The sequence below is a fragment of the Porites lutea genome, chromosome 12, assembly GCF_958299795.1.
Source record: "Porites lutea chromosome 12, jaPorLute2.1, whole genome shotgun sequence".
NCBI lineage: Eukaryota > Metazoa > Cnidaria > Anthozoa > Scleractinia > Poritidae > Porites > Porites lutea.
In genome coordinates, this window is record NC_133212.1 from 16356274 (window position 1) to 16376311 (window position 20038).

Below are 20038 nucleotides of genomic sequence, written 5' to 3' on the forward strand. Positions count from 1 at the left end.
TATGTATTCAATAAATTCTGTAAAAGCCAAGATGTGCATCCGGTTAACTAAATGCAAAGGAAATAAAAACAAAATGCACTGAAATCATCATAAAAACTGGTTTTTAGACTTTTAAATCTTTTTAACATTTAGGGAGCTTTCGATTGACCATGTTCTGGTACAGAACCACATAATCCCCAACTTCAAGTGCTTGAGGTTTTCCACCTTGAGTTCTTGTTTTTTATGAAGACTTCATACCACTTACTTAAAGTCGGGATCTGGGGCCCGTTTCTCGAAAGTCCCGGTAACTTTTCGGGCGCGAAATCAAATATTCAAATCGAAATATAAAGAATAAGAGCGCGGGTCCTGGCTAGCAAACTACTCCACTTTGTTTCACTAACTGATAGTTTTATCATGCTAGATACAAAACTATTGGAACCTCGATCTTTAATGTAAACGGAGACCGCTTACCTGGCCCGTTAATTATCGGGACTTTCGAGAAACGGCCCCCTGAATCGCAAGTGCTACTGCAACTTTGTTTTACGTTTTTTCTACTAAAAATGTTTCATTTCCACACACTTCCCAGGGTCACTTTCACCTTTCTGGCTTTAACAGTAAACAACAGGAAAACGGAGCAATCCAAACGGATATGGCATTGAACATAAAACGCAGACTGAAAAAACTGCCGACAGTTCCCAGTTTATTAGAACTAATAATAATGAAGGTAATGCATTAGGGAGGGGATTGAACTTGGGGGCCCCCGGATTACAATTCCAGCGCTTTAACCTCTCGTTCACGCTGCCTTCGTATGAGGGGTAGGTGGGCAGTTTCCCAGAAGCCTAAATTGATCCAAACCTTTGTTAGGCTGGCATTATAATTCTCTCTGCTTGTTGTTCTTTATCTCATGAGGATCTACCATCCGTGCATGTCATGTAGTGCGAAACGCAGAGCATGCAGGGCATCATAGGAAAGATACCAAAAGAGAAAACACATCCTTTCCATTGGGCCGGTTAGTGACAATCTCGTTCCCAGAGCCTTCATTACCCTTTTCCAGCTAACAGAGCGGAAAAGGCTCGCAGCCTGTGGGGATGAGATTGATGTAGGGGGAAAGAAGGACAATTGGGATCGAAAAGAAGCTGTTAGCGGGGAATGAAGCGGTTGCGAGCACGGTTAGTTTTTCAGTTTTTGGTGCTGATGATGAGGTAAGGATGACCGTCAACAATTCACGGTTCGACTGAAAATGATCGTCTCGGCTGCGAATTGCAAGTAATGCAAGTAATTCTTTTTCGAAGTCTTGCAACACGATCTTCTGGACGCCACAGTTTTGTTCAGTTTCAATATAACCGAGGAAGTTTTCAAGTGTGAACACTTCAAAACTCAGCCGTGTTGATTACCCTAATAAATTAGAACTTTCAGAATTTTCCGACTTACATCTTATTGATCTCTTTGATTAAGAGACTACAGTGGGTATTTAAAATTTTCGTTCAGGATGCAGCACTGCACTTATGTGTATCTTAAAACGTAAGGCCTCAGTATCTTAGTGGACATACTTTGACCTGGATGGAAGCTTGTATAACACTAGGCTATTGGCGCAAAAGCACGTATGCTTAATAGAAGTTCCAACAAGTTGTCGGGGGATCAGACCAGAAAGAATAAACCCACATTTATTAACTGTTATTTTTTTTTTCTGCTCCTCGTCCCCCTTCGCGCCTGTCGGGAGCTCCTCGCTGACCTCGCGCTTCCCTTGCTCGCCTGGAAAACGGGAAAAAATGACGCCTGTTTTACAGGCTATTTCTTTCCTACTTTCAATGTATTGTTCTCTGTGCCACGATTTTCTATCAACTATCTGCGCAGTGCGTTTGCTTTGATCCTGCTTTATATTACACCATGAAATTTTGTTTAACAAGAAAAATACTCTGTTCATTATGTCATGCTTAGATATCTTTATTCTCTTAATAATGTCTGCACAAGTAAATAAAATAAAATATCAATGGAATAACGAGCCTGATTGTATGTCATCTTAAACGATATCAACTATTTGTTGTCATGGTAACAGTGTAACATTTCATCCGCGTGGACCTCATCCACCTTTAACGGCTTGGAAGCATCTTTTGATGCGAACGAAGCAGCATAATTCACCAGCACATGTTGGACTGTGCTTTCTGCACAGATACAGAAGAGCCACACAACCTTTCTGCAAGTTGAGAAAGTGAAAAAATACAGATTTTTAATAATTATAATAATAATAATAATAATAATAATAATAGCAATAATAATAATAATAATAATAACAATAATAATAATAATAATAATAATAATAATAATAATAAGAAGAAGAAGAAGAAGAGTAATTTATGTCCACACCGGTGTACACCGTTTTTACGGAAATAAGTCGGATTTTTCACAAGAGGTTTATTTTAATAATAATTATATATTAGCATGAAGTAATAATAATAAAGATAACAATAATTACTACTACTACTACTACTACTACTACTACTACTACTACTACTACTACTACTAATAATAATAATAATGATAATAATAATAACAAATAGTAGCAAAATATATTGCATGATAATTGGAATAACAGCTGCATTATAGGAACGCGCATTTTTGTTCAGTTTATATCATACCTGAAGTGGTGCAAGTGTTGGAAGAGGTGTGGGGTGTCTTTTGATAACGCATTTGAAGAAATTATCGATACAGGCCAGTTTTTTGCAAGCGTTGTTTCCAGCCAAGTGCCAACATAGCTTTCCTCGGTAAATGCAAGGTCTCTGTAGTAATGGAGTTAACCAACATGTTAGTTAGTGCAAAAAACATTATACAATTCAGTGGCGGATTTAGTCTCCCTCGCAGCCGTTTTTAGTATCGTCACGCAACGGGAGGAGCGTTGCGTGACGATACTAAAAACGGCTGCGAGGGAGACTATGGCGGATTCAGATCTTCAGATAAGGGGGGCGGGGAGGGGGGGGGAGGGGGCGGGGAGGCGGTCTCCAAAAGAAAAAAAAATGTTCGGTCCTCACCTCAGTTTGGTCTAAAAATAAGGGGGGAGGATCCGGGCCCCCCTGGCCCCTCCCCTGGATCCGCCACTGCAGCTGAACCCCTCACGCCGGGCTACCCTTGGGGTACCGACAAATGGCCGCTCAATAGAGGTTCCTCAAGTATTTTAAGGCCTGGGATTAAGGGGTTTTGCCGTTGAAAATGAATGATTGACTATAACTTTGGCATAGATGATGTCGCTGAATCAAAATTTGGTATACATAAACAGCCCATCGTCCTTAACAGTTTAAAGTATAAATGTTGTATTAGTAGGTCACGTGATATGTCACGTGACCATTTTGTTAAAAATGGTAAATTATTGACCAATTGGTGGCCGGTTTAAGCAAAAAAATCGAGCAATAACATTTTTCTAATACATATTGAATATTTCTAACACTTCACGTTTGGAATGACAGTCCATTGCAATTCGAAAAAAAACTATGCTGTAAAACATCATTTTAAATGCCCAGATTTAATCTTGAATTATTTAAGCCTTTAATTTTAAACTTTGAGTACATTCATTCCAAACGTAGAAAGTTAGGTATGTTTAAAATCCTCTTTCGGAAATGCCAAATTTGTTTATCAAAACTAAGTAAATTCGCCACCAATTCGCCAAATTCCTTCATTTTCAATTTTTGGTTACGTGACATGTCACGTGACCATAATGAAACGTTAACGCACAAGAAAACGTGAAGATTTACTCTCGGAGGAAAATTCATTTTGTTCTGTCTCCTAGCGATAGATATTGCCAACCATTCATATGCTCAGAACACCCCTTTGTTACAGGCCTTAAACCCCTTGAGTCGTCATAAATCAGCAGAAACGTCACTTTATTTTGAAACAAAAGTGCGACGAAAGAGGCATTTACTGGTCCAAAATGCAAGCGGTTGTCACTTTCTATCTCGGACTGTTTTTTCCCTTCATCATATTCTTGAATTGGAGCCAAACTTTGCGAGGATCTGTGAATCAAGCGCTTGAATATTGGCCGAATTGGGAACAATGGGCGAACTCTCGTTGGGACGACCGCAGCCAAATTCTTTTCTTCAGTTATTTCGGGACTTTGATTACTGGCCTCTTAATGGAGTTTCGACCGTAACTACAAAAATGAATACGCTTCTGCCAAAAAGACAATTTTAAAACAACAACAGAAGCATAAAAAACAACAACAACAAAAATGATAATAGCAAGGTATTACTATGGTTTATCTCTCAATCCCACCCCCACCCCTGAGATTATTGGATCTAAATGCGCTCTGCTTACTGAGCTTACCCCCCTCCCCCCGAGATTGCTGGAGATAATGGTGCTCTAAAGACTAAGCAACCCCACCCCCACCCTCTAAATGCTCTCTACTGACTGAGCCCTCTCCGTTCTTATCCTCATCAACTCATTAAAAAAAAAAAGAAAGAAAGAAAGAAAGAAAAGAAAAGAAAAAGAAAAGGTTAAAAAATGGTTGTACGAACAATCCAATAAGGTGGTCTTTTTTTGTTGTAGTCATCGTCGTCCTGGGTGGCCGGCAAAGTGTCCTCAGGGAGTCCGTTGTCTCGCAGGACCTGTGCCATTCTTTCATCGTGACGCTCATCCAAAAACTGAAACACAGCTTCGTGAAAAGCCTCTTCAGCGACGGCATAAGCCACGCAGGCGGTCAGGAGGAGAACAGCTATGAACGTCTTCATTGTGTCTTCAAGATCAGTGGAACCAACGACACTGTTCTTTTAGAGGAATAAGAGCCCCTTATGTAGCTACACTGACTTGGTTGATGTCACTTTGCGGTTGCGCAGTCTCTCACAACTACTATGATTAATTAGGGTTACAATAAAAGTGTTTGAACAAGTGAGTTTTGTGCTCAAACCAGCTTTGTTTGACTATCATTGGGTTAAACTAACTTTAGAACTGTTATCAAGCTAAGCAAAAGGAAATGGCACGAAAGACTAAGACAAAAGAATAATAATTGCCAAAAATTCTCCAGTTGTTCATTAATTATCCCCCCCCCCCCCCCCCTCTACCTCTTTTTAAACAATTACTTATTCTTGGTGAGTAGGTAACTCCTTGCAATTATATTAATTGTACTTATTTTTACATAGTCCAGAGGGGCTCCTCTTAGTAATTTCCAATTCTAAACGCGTCGCCACTGTGTTTAACTAACATTGCCTGACTATCAATAAAATTTCGTGATAAGTGTTTTCTAAACTTGAGAGCGCTTAATGATATTTGCACAAAATGGATGGTCGTGCCATAACAGAAAGCAAATCACCTTTTTGTTTAGCAAGCTTCGATTAGCTATCCTAAGCTTAAAGAAACATTTCACTAAATGTTGCAGAAAGGTGGGATAATTATATTTCCCTAGAAGATCAATAAGTGTCCTTACCGTGTCAAAGTAGAACAAAGTATTTATTAAACAAATTTTAACGATATTTGCACAGGAGTAAGATAACATTTGTTGTCATGTCAACTACATCGCCAGCTATATAACTAACGTTAACTAACAAAGTTGTTTATTTTCCACCTAATCCTTGTTTTCTTGATATTCTTCTTGTCTTAAGAGAGCCATACTCACTTTTGGTAGCTGAAAATAGTAAAAATTAGGCCCTTGACTAAGAACTTTTTAGTAAAATAGCTACAACGGACGAAAAAAAAAATAAATAAAAAAGATGAGATTCACATGCATCTGACACAGTTGGTACTTTTCTTAGTGGACTTGTTGCCAAACAATTCAAATATTTAAGATCACGAGAGGTAATGAGGGTCAGCAGTGCTAATAAATACAACACTTTGCTTTTATTTTCGTTAAGACCGGCCGGCCTTTATCAAAATGCAACATCTTTCCTGCCTTTTTCCTAAGACAGAACCCGACTGGCTTTCTTTCTTAATCTTTGCAGTAGTGAATCTTATAAGTAACGACCTCCCTGTTGTCGAGTCAGACATCTTCTGATAGCCATGCCGGGGTGGATTCTTGTCGGCATACGTTGTACTGCCGCCGAATTTGTTCCCTTGAATGTTTTCATTTTTCACATTCACCATTTTTAAAATTAAAACAATTTCCAACGGGCAGTTATACGAAGACTATACGCGTATGTTGCCAATAAATCGATCCACAATACATTAAACGAGCAAGAAAAAAAAAATAGAAAAAGCGTTACTAAAGATTCTTTAATAAATTTCGCTGTATACCACTGTCGCTGAAAATTCTTGTTTATTTGCTAACAACATTGAAACTAAACTTAGAGCACAAAATTTTCAGCTGGGCGAGATAATAATAACTTTAACTGAAGCAAGGAAATAAACATAGTGACTGCAAATGTTGGACTGGTGGGTGACTTAAAAAGCTTAATTAAGAGTTTCTTTATCAGCCCAATTCGAAATAATTTTGCCACAAATTTAAAAGTTAACATTAGGTAAATAAAAAATAAATGTATAAAAGATGAAGATGAAATCTTCTGTCAATATCTCAGTTTATAATTGCACGTCCAAATTCCGTTAACTTGCAGTGATTATATATTTCAACAAGGGGACACAAAAACTAGAAAATTAGTTTTTTCTCGTTTCAAAGCTGTTCAAATAAACCTTTAAGTGGCTTGCACACGCGAACTTACATGTAACACGAGCGCAAAAACTAATTAATAAGCATGCACAAAGAGGTCCTAAAGGAGAGACCTTTAGATTCTCTAAAGACGAGGACGACCACGACCACGAGATTTGTGTTTATACGCGTGACCCATCGTAATTTTGTCGGGAAAACGTGATAGTCGTCGTCATTCTACCACGAGGTTTTGCATGAACGTCGTGGTGGCGGAAACAAGTTATCAAATGTTCGAGGATTTGTCACTTTGCGACCGGGAGAGAGCATAACCTCCATCAGTAAAGATAACACTCATTGCTAGCTTTTCTGGTGAAAAAAGGACAATAAACTTTTCCGGAATGTCTATTTTTTGAGGATACGTAAGAAATCTTTAAGTCAAATCTCGCACTAGTAGTCGTTCTCGTCCTCGAATCTTGAGGTCTTTAAGTGTCACGTGGTCCAAACTATTAGTACAGAAGCTTACTTGCACATCGCCGTTTAAAAGGGGATGGAAAGAATCCAGCAACATTTAACCCTGAACGGATCGAACCCGTCACCAGAAAAAAAAAAAAAAAAAAAAAAAATATATATATATATATATGATCCTGCCATAAAACAGATTATAGTGAGAGAGGATGACAACTCAACATTCACTTCTTTGCCTTTATTAGTTAGAAAGAGGAGCTAATATATCTATATATCTAACCAATTCTTTGAAAACCAAGCTAACGAAATTTACAGTCATTCGAGTGATGTACAGTACCGCAAATGATCCCCAACCGCAAATGATCCTGAGACCGCAAATGATCCCCAAAATGGACCGCAAATGATCCTCGACCGCAAGTGATCCCTAAAGTCGACCGCAAATGATCCCGTGAAAACTTGAGGAATGGAATGGATTTTATGGGACTGATTACAAAAAAGGACTGATTATAAAAAAGAAACCCTCTCTCTCTCTCCTTTTAAAGAAAAAGGGAAGGAGGACGCTAAGTCTAAGGTCAATTTATACAAGGCGAAAAATTAAAAAAAATGGAATAAATCTGAAAAGGTATGATATTAACCGTATACTTCTTCCTTTGTCGATTGCTTCAATTTTCTTTCAAGAATGTTTCGTCTTTTGAAAAATTTAAGACAGGCAGGACGTTACGCAGAAAAATTGTTTTAACGCCTAGAAGCTCAACCTTTCTATTGAGGAATACAAAGCCGGGCACCCTCTACCTAACAAGAGCTTTATTGACTTTACTGATCTTTTTGAAAGCGTGAAATTAATCAGCCAGAATATTTCATTTTGATTTTTCTCTGAAGTGTTAATTTTACGTGATAAACAGCAAGACATTTGTTCGTAACTTAGGTGCCCGTTACGAAACAAGACATGATTTAACATAAACACAAGTCAAAATGCCCCCGAACTTATCCATGTCCACAGGTTTCGGTTTATTTCGAAATAGCAACTTTCTTACATCTCATGAACGTGTTGTGAATAGTTATATGAGCGTTTTTAAGTATATTCATTTGTTGTGCTTTGCTGAAGACAGTTACCAGAAATGTAAACCTGGTAATGAGAAACGCAAAGCGAGGTACGCAGTAGTTATCGCGTAACAAAACATCGTAAGAAACCGTCACATTCCCCGGGGAGGGGGGTACTCCCATACATAAGCTATACGGGTATGTGCCGCCCAACGGGGTCGTGATTTTAAAGCTCCTGGTTTAGAAAGGGGTATCCATTTCAGAGGCGTTTTCTAGAACGGGGTATAATATTTCGAACGCATGAAAGCTCCAGTTTTGTTAGCAGCCATTTGAAATTATTCAAGGACAGATTGCTTTTAAAAATACGGCTCAATGCGTTACTGAAGCAAACTGTTATACTCTTGTTGCACCCTAGAACGGAGTATGAAAAATTGGCCCATTTCTAGAACGGGGTATCAGTTTTAGGGCGAATTCTAGAACGGGGTATAAAAAATTGGCCTATTTCTAGAACGGGGTATCAATTTTAGGGGAATTTTTTTTTAGAACGGGGTGCCAATTTGGAGGCCAAAAAATACCCGAGTGCCCCCCCCGGGTCACATTCACGGACTAAAAGAAAATCGCTTATGATTATTCGGATCCAGGAGGCACTTTAAAGAAAATTAAACAACCTAAAACCCTTATTTAGCGGCAATGAAGAGCGCTGCATTTCAAAAGAGGTAAAAGGAAATGCTCTTGCATTAAAGGGCAAATCATGCCGACCAGACACAACAACAACCGCAGAAAATGCGTGTCATGACCTTTCACTATGAAATAAGCAGAAAAATCACATTTGCTCAGTCAAAACGTTTTCCTCAGAGGTATAATCTACCCGCCAGAGAAAAAATTCATTGGAACAAGCAGCATTTTAGCATGAGGTAAAAGTCGTGTGTTGCCTACCTACTTCGTTTTTACTCTTGAATGATTTTTTTCATTTAGTTTTTATTCATATATTTATTTGAGAAGTAAAATTTAGCTTTTAACCTGACTTATTGTAATAATAATAAAATCGACACGATGATCCGCTAACTTGAGTCCAAGCCATTCCTATTTTTCTTTCGGGATCATTTGCGGTCGACTTTCGGGATCACTTGCGGTCGAGGGTCATTTGCGGTCCATTTTGGGGATCATTTGCGGTCTCGGGATCATTTGCGGTTGGGGATCATTTGCGGTACTGTACAATGAAAAGGCGTCAAAAGGCAGGTTTCGTAGCCCGAGAAGCTCCAAAATCACGGTAACGAGGGAAAAGAAAAGTAGAAAGGGAAAGAGCGAGGAGAGGGAAAGGAGGAGAAGAGAAAAAGCAATGGTTGTGCTCTTAGTTTTTATAATGGAGATAGTTTTTTTGGCCGGAAAAAACTGTTGGACTCAAAAAGCCCATTTGGCAGTAACGTTATCAAAACTCCTGCTAGATATACTAATTGACTAAGATTTACATTCATTAAAAAGGAGGTTATAAAAGCGAAATGCTCGTAAGTTTACATGATTAAAGCTTAATAAGTAAGTGGTTATGTTGCTCCTCCCCTTCCCCACACCCCCTAGTTTAATTTGTCTCTTCTAACTCCTCGAGACATATAATTATTTAGAATTCAACGTGTTGGTTACGAGAGCAGAATCATTCCAGCATTTGCAAAGCAGGATAAAAATCTTGGACAACAAATCGAATTGGTTCTTAAAATAATAGTGACAGAAGGAAAACAGAAGGGTAACAGAGTATTGAAACATGATCCAGCATAAGAAAACGACTGTTTTTTCGTTTTAAGTGTATTTTTCTTGACTCTGGTTTAACTTTTTGACAAATTGTCTTTTTGTGGGGTCGGCCAAAATAAAATGTTCCTGCATCGTGAAAAAATAGGTCTGTCTTTTTCTGGTTTGTATAGAAGTCCGTATAGATGGCCATTCGGCATACGGATTATTTAAAATGCTCAGGTTTATAAGTTCTAGATGAGGAAGCATTTTTCGGAGAGAGGGGGCCGGGGAAGCCAGCTGACGGTTCTATTCTCGGAAGAGAATGGACTAGACGCCAAATAAGGGCTAAATTCTTCCTGGCTCAGGCAGCACCTTTCTTACTCAAAGAAACTGTGCTTTAACCCATTCATTTGCTAAGTTAATCTCAAGGCTACGCACTTACGCTCTAAGGGGTTTAGGCTACAATCGTCAGGGGACAAAAACGCCTGGCAAGGCTAGGAGTTGAACTCGTTTCTGTAACACTTTACCGTCTTCTTCTGTACACAAATAGCGAATCTTCTCCGTTCTATACAATCCTTTGTATTCCAAGGTTGACTATCACCTATCTTTTGTGCTTCCTTTTTATCAAAATAATATTTGATCGTTTTATTCGTTTTTTAAACTACTTGTACAACAATAAAACATTTTAAATAAAATTCTCACGAAAAAACCTTGAAATTTGTCGTCTTTGATTTGTCAACTAGCTACAAAAAGACAAAAATATATTAAACCAAATGGACACATTGCCATCCTTTTTATTGATATTTTTATTCCCTTTAAGTTAACAATGTCTGCACAAGTTAATAAAAGAGTATATTAACTGAAAAACGAGCCTGATTGCACATTATCTTGAACGATATCAACTATTCGTTGCCATTGTGACAGTGTAACATTTCTTTGCGGGTGCTTAGTGCCCAGACGCTTTAAAGCATCTTTTGATGCGAACGAAGCAGCACAATTCACCAGCACAAGATGGACTGTGCTTTCTGCACAGATACAGAAGAGCCAAACAACCTTTCTGCAAAGGAAAAACGAAAACGGAGGACAGTTATACATACATAAAACTTTAAATAAGCGACCCAGTTTTGTTAACAACCTCCATGTATTTTAGTAGTTGAATCTGTGATTTTCAGTGTCCGGCACCCCTGATCTTCCAAATTATGACTGTGGCAATACTTCAAAAGAAGCTAAGGTGCCGCAAGACTCGTCTCAATAAAAATGAACTCTAAACTCGGGTTTGTCTTTTCATTCTTCCTGACATGTTCTGCAGATCAACGCCAACCAAGATCAGTCCCGACTTTCGCACAAATTTATTTTGTTTGTAAAAAGAACCGATTTTAACCTTCTAGCCGTGGACCTGTATAATCTCAGTAGGGACCCTCTCCAAGGTCTGAACAGTACAACAGAAATTGGGCTTCTGGCTCAGCGTCCATGTTACTGACAAAAACGCCGATTTCTTTTTTGCTTTGTTTCGCTCTGTTTTGTTTTAGTTCATTTACCTGGCGTATTGTTAGTTTTGGAAGAGGGGTAGGATGGTTAGCAACAGCACAACGGAGGAAGCAATCGATGCACTCCAATTTTTTACACGGATCACGTCCGGCCAATTTCCAACATAGCTTTCCTGTCGTGATACAAGGTGCCTGCAATTAAACAAATGACTATCATGAAACATGATGGATGCAAGTCTTGATGATTTCCTGCCTACCAGACGGACCACTTACTGAGAACACGAGTCTTTGGGTCTCCCCATGTGAACAATGACTGGGAGCTTTCAACAAGAAGTTGGTCAAGGAATCGAAGGAATCCTATTACATTGTATTACAAAATAATGCTATTACAAATCCCATACTCAATTTCAAGTAGAATTGACTATTCTTGCCCTATTGAATGCCCTGTTTCATGGGCTCAACTGGTTGAGAACCCAAATGTGAAGCAATTAAGGGCACGAGGGATTCCCCAAGACTTTCACAGAATTAAACGCCTAACAAAAATCGATCTTTTCGTGTATCTTAAGCCTAACCGGAAAACTTCCCCATTTCGGGCGGACCCTTCAGTATAAAACAATATTGAAAGTCCCACCATCCAAAATTAAAGCAGTAAATTAGCCCTAAATTAGAAATTTCGTCACTCACTTCCAAGCCTTTGAATTAAAGTTGCAACTCTCACTTACAACTCTTTGAACCTAATCTCACATCGGCCTTACTTATGCTTCTCCTGCAGCCTGCATGTTCTGTTTTCTGTGTTTCTTAGCATATCCATTTTTGATCAAATAAACTCGCTCTACGCATGCTTACCAAAAAGGCCGGTGAATCCGCCCGCTCGTCGGCTGCTGGTAGAGTATCCTCTGGGAGTCCGTTGTCTCTCAAGACCTGTGCCATTCTCTCATCGTGACGCTCGTCCAGGAACTGAAATACGGCTTTGTTGAAAGGCATCTGGAGCTCTTCAGCGAAGGCATAAGTCGCGCAGGCGCCCAGGAGGAGAACAGCTATGAACGTCTTCATTGTGTCTTCAAGATGTGTGCAATGAACATTGTACGTTGCAGGCAACTACAGCTCTTTATGTAGCTACGGTGAAATTGGCATGGCTTATTTTGGCGGCGCAGTAACAGGCATCTCTTAAGTTACAGAAAAACAAAGGTTTCTAGACAAATGATATTTGTATTCAAACAGCTTTGTTTGACTATCATAAAATTCGGCTAATATAAATATATCCGAAAGGTGGGGAGATTGCAGAGAATATTAAAAATTATAACCATTACAATAACTTGCCACAACTTTCACCGAGTAGGCTTCATTAATCAAGGAGCCGTATAATGAAATGTAGTTAAATTAAGACGGTGAGAACTTGCCACTAACTTGGTCGAAAAATAAAAATAACCAAGTTGAACGAGGTTCAAATAACATGGATATATAACAAATAATGAAGGTACGGAGATACAACACTGGAAGAGATCAGTTAATAAAGGCGTTGTGCAATGTTTATTTTTTTTTTCGAGAAAACTTGTTAGCGTAACAGTCTTTCTTTGTAATTTCATTCTCATTTGTTCACAAAACCTTAAACAGAATACTTGGAATGCACTAAAGTTTATTAAGAATCTGTGGTTAACCCTTGGTATGTGGTTTTCTTCCTTACTATCAACTTAGATATACTAAACTTTATCGCGAGGGGCTCATTTTGCTGGTGGCCCTTCCTAACTGGGCCTTAATAGATTAGCGTGATAAGTGTTTACCACTTGTTTAATGATATTTGCGCGGAAGGTGGATGGGTAGCAGTGAAAGTCTCCCACCCAACACAAATATAATTATAAAGGGAGGCGCGTTGCCTTCTTCGTGTTTAGCCAGCTTTTCTTAGTTATCCTTAGATTATTTAAACATGTTAATTGTCATAGACTGACGAGTTATCGGTCCATAAGAGGCTCCATAAGTGACCGGGTGAACACATCTTAATGATATTAACTCAGAAGGACAACACTGTGCAAGCATTTGCCTTTGTGGACATGTCAGCCAATGTTGCCAACTAATCTAGCTCAACCTCAAACATAACATTAAGAAAGCACCTTAAACTGCCTTTGTGTTATACCAGCTTTGTGTACCGGTCCTTGACTAAAGAAAAGCATTATCAGTGTTAGGTGAAGACTGGGTAATTTTATTTGTCCAGATCAGGTCAATAAGTGACCGCCAGTCAAAAGAAAAAGTTTTCCACAGTTTGATATTGTTTGCGGACTTTGCAGACATTTGCTCTCGTGCTCAATAAGACACTATGTAAACTAACTTAAACTTTCTAATTTTAAATAAAGTTATTTTGCTTATTTACTGTCTACCACTAGGTCACTTTCTTGTCAAGAAAGGCATTAACTTTCCTTGTTAGTTAAATTAGCCTCATAACTAGAGAACTCGATCTCCACCAAGATAGCATGTGCTCATCCACACTTAACACTTTAATCTCATAAATCCAAAAAAAAAAAAAAAAAAAAGAAAAAGAAAAAAGAAAAGGAAAGAAAAAGGAAAAGACATGAACGCGCAAAATACTCCTCCGTTGTTCGCCTTCGCTTCCTTTGCTACGTTCTCTCCAATTAGGAAGAGGCAAAGTTGAAACTCCCCCCTACACTTTAGTCTTTTCTAATGGCTCGTCCCTTAGGGAGGCTGCAAACAGTCTTAAAGACTGGGTTGACGTAGGTCGACACAAGTGAAATCAGGTTTAAAGAGATGGTAAGCCTGTGCTATTACACTGTTAAATCTTTGCCCATTTAATCAGGAAGACCATCCAGTTAAGTTATGTAGGGTAATGGATCAGAAGCCCAAAATGAACCCTGAACATCTTTGCAAAAGATCCTTGAACTCTTCAGTCTTAAATTAATAAATTAGGCCTGAAGAAATTTTTGATAAAGTCAAAGTAGACAAGTTAGTAGCACTTAGCTTATAGTGTTTGAGGAAGACTGAAGAGTTTTGATAACATATTTACGTTTTTTGAAAATGGCACCAGACGGAGGGTTTTTTACACTATCGGGTGCAAATCTGCCTCCTAACTGACCATGTAAAAAATGATTAGGAGTCAAAGGGGTCAGGTCAGTTGGGCTGCTTGATTGGTAAGTTAGTGGCCTGGAGTTGATTAACCCTTCTGCTCCTACAACTGCACTTAAAAGTTCCTCATCGGTGATGTCTGCAGAGCTAAGGATGGCATAAGTAGCTTTCTTCGCAGCTTTGATCATAACTTCATGTACACCACTGAAGTGTGGGGCAAGAGGGGGGTTAAAATGCCACTTGACTCCATAGCTTGTCGTGGCATCCTGAATCTTCTTGTGGTCCAAGGCTTCCAATTCTTTTAGCTCGTTACTTCCACCAACGAAATTAGTGCCGTTGTCACATACAACGTCTTTGGGCTGGCCACGTCGGGACACCATACGGAAGAATGCATTTAGAAATGAGTCGGTGTCCAGGCTAAAAGCTACTTCAAGATAAACAGCTCGTGTTGCAAGACAGGTGAATAGGCAAAGGTATCTCTTCTGACGCGCCTTTCCTCTTCCTTGCTTAGTAATGAATGGACCACCAAAGTCGACAGAAGTTTGGCTGAAAGCTCGCAACGACATCCGGGTTCTCAGTTCTGGTAACGGAGCCATAATCTGTTTGGCTGGGCTAGCCTTTCTTCTTCTACACTGCATGCATAACCGTTATTGATTTTCAATGCAAATATTATAAACGAGCTCTTTGTGGAAAACAAAGGATGGTAATTTATCAGTAGGAGATATCCAAAGCTGTCATTTTTCTACCATGTTCGAAGTAATAATCTTAGCATGCTAATTTGTATTAAGTAATTAAGTAAGCATCTAACTTAGTGTACATTATAACAGGACTACCATTAGTTAGTTAATATTAGTTTCCTCTCAGAAGCGAAGCCCATATAAAAAAGGCCGACTAAAAAAGCTGTGGAAATAAGAGATGAGATTATTTTTTGTTCCAGTTTCTTTTCTTTTTTTTTTGGTTGAACGGGGGGAGGGAGGGGTGGGGTGGGGGGGAGTAAAGTGATCAGCAGTTGCTAAAAAAGGCATTTTTTTCAGGTTTCCTTTTATTTGAAGCTTATAAAGTTATAATCTGCATTAAGGATTCATACAACGTCGGATAATAGTTTAATTAATGGATTTTTAAGAAGCAGCTTGCAGAGCGAACTGGAAGACGGGGTAGTTAAGACCGATATTAAACAAAATGTATCAATTTCAAATTAGTTATAGACGGAGAGATCTGTTGTTTCAAATGACTTTTTCCCATGCCGAAAATTTTATCCCAGTATACTTACGAGGCTTGCGTGGCTTCTTTTTTTTCTTTTCTTTTATGTCTGTTTTGAAATTAATAGAGCTAAGAGACAGTGAATAAAAAAATAGTCATAAAAACAATAAAAATACGGCCAATAAACCGGAAAAACGTCGCTCCGAAAACTACGGTTGCCATCCGGAGGCTTAGAAGTACCGCTTAACACTTAGGCGCCGTAAAAGAAGCCGTACACTTTTGTGATGGATAAACTAGTTAAATATAACGAGCAGCTAATTTCCAACTGGATGCTAGAAGACACATTTCAATTTTAAAAACCTGGGAAATAAAGGAATTGTTTAATTGGCCCAGCTCAAGATAATTTTCCCCACAAAAGAAAAGTTTATGATGTGTAAATAAAAGCACAAAAGGTGATGGTGGAATCTACCGGTTATATCATGTTGTGATCTAAGTGTAAAATTCTCAACTTTCAAAAACCTTAAACCTGACAGTGCTAATATATTTAAACAAGGTGGCACAAAAGCTGGAAAATTAGTTTATCCTAGTTCCAAAGCTGTCTAAACAAATTTTAAGTGGTGCACACACTATAACTTAATACAAAAATCAATTAAGCGTGGCATGCGCGATAGGGTCTCAAGGTGATCTATATAATCAGGTACGCAAGCCTTCTTGCACATCAGTGTCTTCAAGATCACCAGAGAGTATCCAGCACTATGAACGTCAAGATATCTTTGCTGTTCTTCGTCGCGGTGGCTGTATATGCCAAGGCCGAGTTAGAGCAACAGTACCACCCACAAGCCGTGCTACACTATCTCGAAATGGAAGATAAGAAAATGGCAGAGAAGGTTCGAAGCATCGTCAAGCTACCAGATGAAGACCCTGCTAGGCCATCGTTTAGGCCCAGCGGCTTCCCAACAAGAATACCACCAAAAGTCGTAAGTGGTACCTTTACAACTGCATAATGAAAAATAGCGAAGCTCCAACAAACAATGTTTTTAGCTATGCGTCGGCAAATTAGAGAGATCAGAGACCCTTATAAGCCTCGAGGTTTCGCCATTTTACTGCAAACGACAAACTGCGGTTTGCGGTTAACGGTTTGACGTTACCCCGTCTGCCCATATTTGGGACTTAAGATTCGCGGGTGGTAGCTCGCGACTTCCATGTTTGTTTTCATTCATCCACTTACTTCTATTTTAACTGAGAAATTGTCTTCAAAATTATGTTTTTTTGAAATAGAATTTGCTGATCAATAAGAATAAGGGTTCTAAAAAGTTGTAGTTCTTCTCAAACCGTGGGATTGTGATGTTTTAGGGTGCAAAAAACCTTGTGGTAAATCACTTACCCCTAGACCGTTTAGCCGTACAAACGTAAACCTCAAACCGCAAACCTGACTGCAAGGCCCTGATCACGTGACTTCTCGACGTTCGCCGTTCGCGGCAAAAGCCGAAAAACCTTAATCTTGAGGACTCTATTAAAAGTCATTTTTACACCAATCTCAAAAGGTGAAAAAGGTAGTTTCAAGCCAGTTTCATCCATAAAAATTGTTCTGTACAAGTTTCATTTGTTTATTCTCTATTCTGAGAAATACTATACTTGAATCTGACGTTTGCCGTTTGTCGTAGACTCCTAATTTAGCCGTGGACAAGACGGGGCTAAATCTTTGTACCGTGGTAATATGATATTATTGCCGTTTGCCGTTAACGTGATTCTTTGCCCCTCTATTTCCTCTGTTGCTGTTAGTAACAAACATTTAATGGGCAAAACAACAACACAGCTACAAAAATCAATTTTAATTTTGTGAGTGACAATCTCTTAGAATTCAGAACACCGTGTTTGAAAATTTTCTTTCAGAAAGTTTGCATCGTTGCAGCTGTGATATGCCACAAAAAAGCTGGCGATGACGCCTGTGCCCATCTGCAATGCATAAAGAGGACTGGCTTGTGTCTGAAAAGAGCGGGCGTTGGAATAAAAGACTTGCCTCCAAATGTGGTAAGCTGGTTAGCCTGCGCAACTGCTGGGAATTGCGTGGTCGGGAATGCGGACTCGTCATTTACGGGATTCACAGAATTAAGCATTCTCAAAGGCTTATCCCCTCCCGTCGAAAGGCAGACTGACCGTTTACGAAAGAAAGAGTGTGGGAAAAGTTGATTTTAATTTTAGCTTATTTATAATCGATATTACTGACAGCGGCTCTCTTTATCTTTTCTAAGAGAAGTTTCAATCGAAAATGACATTCAGGTGTGTGTTTATATAACCAAAACTAAGAAAGACAATTTATCTTTAATCGCTTTATAAATGGTCCATGCTCACTTGCTTGACACTTTGACTGTTAAATGTTCTAATATTACCCGCAAAACGGAAAAGCTTCCACCCAAAGTAAACCCAATTGGATAGGGCGTTTATGATATCCATATCAGAGTGTTAAAAGCTTTTGCAAAGTCGTTCAGGTACGCAGAACACTGCAAGTTGAACATAACTTGTGTTTAGGGTCATGCCACGTAATATAAAGCTTTTTATTGTTGTTTGATTATTTAGATATTTATTATTTTCATTTCCATTCCCTCCCATTCAAGAGAAAATGTCTGCCGATAATCCCGTGTTGCCTGCTGGTTAGCGAGAGCTGTGAAGAGAAGCTGTGCTGTTTTGTGAGATTTGGAGAGTGCGCGAAAAAGCTTGGCGACAAGTCCTGAGGACTAAAGCAGATTAACAATTGGCCCGACTTCGACAGGAAATATTACAATATCGGCCCATGGAAACGGAAAATAAAGGGAAAATATGTCTGCACAAAATGTAGTTTTATATCGATATCAGTTGTCATAAGTGAACATGTGTAACAATAAAAGAGCCTGGTTGTGATAAAAAATGTGGTCTAGTTTTTCGCTGTTGTTGTTTTTAGCCGCCGCCAGGTCAGCTCAGTTGGGAGAGCGACAGTCTGCTGAGCGGGAGGTCGGAAGTTTAAACCCCGGCCGGACCAACACTCAGGGTCTTAAAATGAGAAGAAAGTGCTGCGTACGTGCGCACGTAAATTTTACGCGCATAAATATTTATGGCTTTGCGGCCACGCTTAAATTAACAAGAACGTTGAACCTGGCTGAACGTTTGCCTTATAAGCAGCAAAATACACCGTAACACTTAAATTTATTAAATTGCAAAAGTTTTTACGGGTCTTTTACAGGTTATCATTGTCAGTAAAACATTTTTTTTTTCTGTTTTGAAACTATTGCATTAAAGCAATAAAGCAAAAAAAGTTTCACCCATGTCGACTTGCAGCAAGAGAGGATATGCTCTCTTGCTTGCAGCCAGAAACATACTACAAACCTCATTACCCCCTAAAGTGTTTTCTCTTTCCTAACATTTTTCTTTTCAATGTTTAAAGGTGAGTTTGCTATTGTTGTCGTTGTCGATGTTTCTTTTTTTGGACATTTATAGCAGGAATTGATGATAACATGGTCTGTTTTTTGACCCAGTCACTACATTTTTTTTTTGCCTTACGCTTTTTAAATACTTGGCAATGACAAACGCGCATTAAATAATCTACCTAGATATCTTACCCTTTGTTCGAGAAAATATTGGCAATTGCTTATGAAAAGGAAAAAAATGAAGTTGCTCTTATTGTTTTACACCAATAATACTGAAAACAAGCACAAGGAATGAAAACAGAGGAAAAAACCTTCGCAAGATAAAAAAGATGAAGAACCATGCCCAATTCACAGGAATCCGATTGTTGTTATTGTTTTTTGAACCATTTTTTTTTTTAACACGAATTGGCCTTCCACCCACACGAAACCAGTGAATCCGCTCACCGAAAGTGCATCTGTGTTGAAACCGATGTCCAGAGTGATTTAAGGCTAGCCTGAATTTCATACGATTGCTTCGAGGTCGTTTCTCCTCTCAGTTCTTGAGGGAGTAAAAATGACTCGAAGTAAACGACTAAAACTCAGGCTAATTTAAGGCACTATCGTTACAAATCCGGGTAAAACATATGCGGTTTCAATAATGACCGGATCGTGTTGACAGGGCCTCAATATTCGTTTGCATGCAATAGTCTTTAGACTCTGAGACGAGAACGACTGCAAGTATGAGAATTTGAGAATTCCTCAATGCTAAGTACAGTGAGTACGCGTGAACCAGCGTCATTTTGGCGGGAAAACGTGATAGCCCTAAGCTGTCGTCATTCTACTACGAGTTTTGGCTTGAATGTCGTAGCGGCGGAGAGAAGTCATAACATAAAAGACGTTTTATCATTTTGCTATCAAACGAGCGCTTAAATCCACCAATAAAGATAACAGTGCGCACTTTTCTGGTTAATTAAAAGTACATTGACGCTTTCCGGGGTGTCTATTTTATTTAGAATACGCATAAACACTTTCAGTGAAATTTCGTTCTCGTTTCGTACTTGCAGTTGTTCTCGTCCTCGAATCTAAAGGTCTCTTACAATACCGGCAACCGACTGACCGACATGAAATTAAAT

The 20038-nt window shown here is 39.0% G+C and overlaps 3 protein-coding genes across 3 annotated transcripts; 1 reads left to right on the forward strand and 2 right to left on the reverse strand.

The window, feature by feature from the left end:
• Positions 1 to 1902: 1902 nt before the first annotated feature.
• Positions 1903 to 4742, reverse strand: LOC140953999 (uncharacterized). The gene is made up of 3 exons (XM_073403386.1): positions 4482 to 4742; positions 2616 to 2756; positions 1903 to 2173 (listed from the first exon to the last, which is right to left on the reverse strand). Exons 1-3 carry the CDS (start codon positions 4692 to 4694, stop codon positions 2060 to 2062), a joined length of 468 nt encoding a protein of 155 aa, XP_073259487.1. The 5' UTR covers positions 4695 to 4742; the 3' UTR covers positions 1903 to 2059.
• A 5733-nt stretch (positions 4743 to 10475) lies between these two features.
• LOC140954000 (uncharacterized) lies at positions 10476 to 12354 on the reverse strand. Its single transcript, XM_073403387.1, has 3 exons — positions 12100 to 12354; positions 11305 to 11445; positions 10476 to 10823 (listed from the first exon to the last, which is right to left on the reverse strand). Exons 1-3 carry the CDS (start codon positions 12304 to 12306, stop codon positions 10713 to 10715), a joined length of 459 nt encoding a protein of 152 aa, XP_073259488.1. The 5' UTR covers positions 12307 to 12354; the 3' UTR covers positions 10476 to 10712.
• Positions 12355 to 16233: 3879 nt separating this feature from the next.
• LOC140921408 (uncharacterized) lies at positions 16234 to 18430 on the forward strand. Its single transcript, XM_073371404.1, has 3 exons — positions 16234 to 16502; positions 17419 to 17556; positions 18141 to 18430. The coding sequence occupies exons 1-3, from the start codon at positions 16281 to 16283 to the stop codon at positions 18255 to 18257; spliced, it is 477 nt and encodes a 158-aa protein (XP_073227505.1). The 5' UTR covers positions 16234 to 16280; the 3' UTR covers positions 18258 to 18430.
• The last annotated feature ends 1608 nt before the right edge of the window (positions 18431 to 20038 follow it).

Excerpts from the sequence above, each read along its gene's own strand:
- LOC140953999 (XM_073403386.1), bottom strand. The coding sequence starts at position 4,694 with ATGAAGACGTTCATAGCTGTTCTCCTCCTGACCGCCTGCGTGGCTTAT. Across the intron at positions 2,757-4,481 it reads AAAGACCACCTTATTGGATT|AGACCTTGCATTTACCGAGG; the intron begins GTTCGTACAACC and ends CCATTACTACAG. Across the intron at positions 2,174-2,615 it reads CAACACTTGCACCACTTCAG|AAAGGTTGTGTGGCTCTTCT; the intron begins GTATGATATAAA and ends CTCAACTTGCAG.
- LOC140954000 (XM_073403387.1), bottom strand. The coding sequence starts at position 12,306 with ATGAAGACGTTCATAGCTGTTCTCCTCCTGGGCGCCTGCGCGACTTAT. Across the intron at positions 11,446-12,099 it reads CGGATTCACCGGCCTTTTTG|GCACCTTGTATCACGACAGG; the intron begins GTAAGCATGCGT and ends GTTTAATTGCAG. Across the intron at positions 10,824-11,304 it reads CAAAACTAACAATACGCCAG|AAAGGTTGTTTGGCTCTTCT; the intron begins GTAAATGAACTA and ends TTTCCTTTGCAG.
- LOC140921408 (XM_073371404.1), top strand. The coding sequence starts at position 16,281 with ATGAACGTCAAGATATCTTTGCTGTTCTTCGTCGCGGTGGCTGTATAT. Across the intron at positions 16,503-17,418 it reads CAAGAATACCACCAAAAGTC|AAAGTTTGCATCGTTGCAGC; the intron begins GTAAGTGGTACC and ends ATTTTCTTTCAG. Across the intron at positions 17,557-18,140 it reads AAGACTTGCCTCCAAATGTG|AGAAAATGTCTGCCGATAAT; the intron begins GTAAGCTGGTTA and ends CTCCCATTCAAG.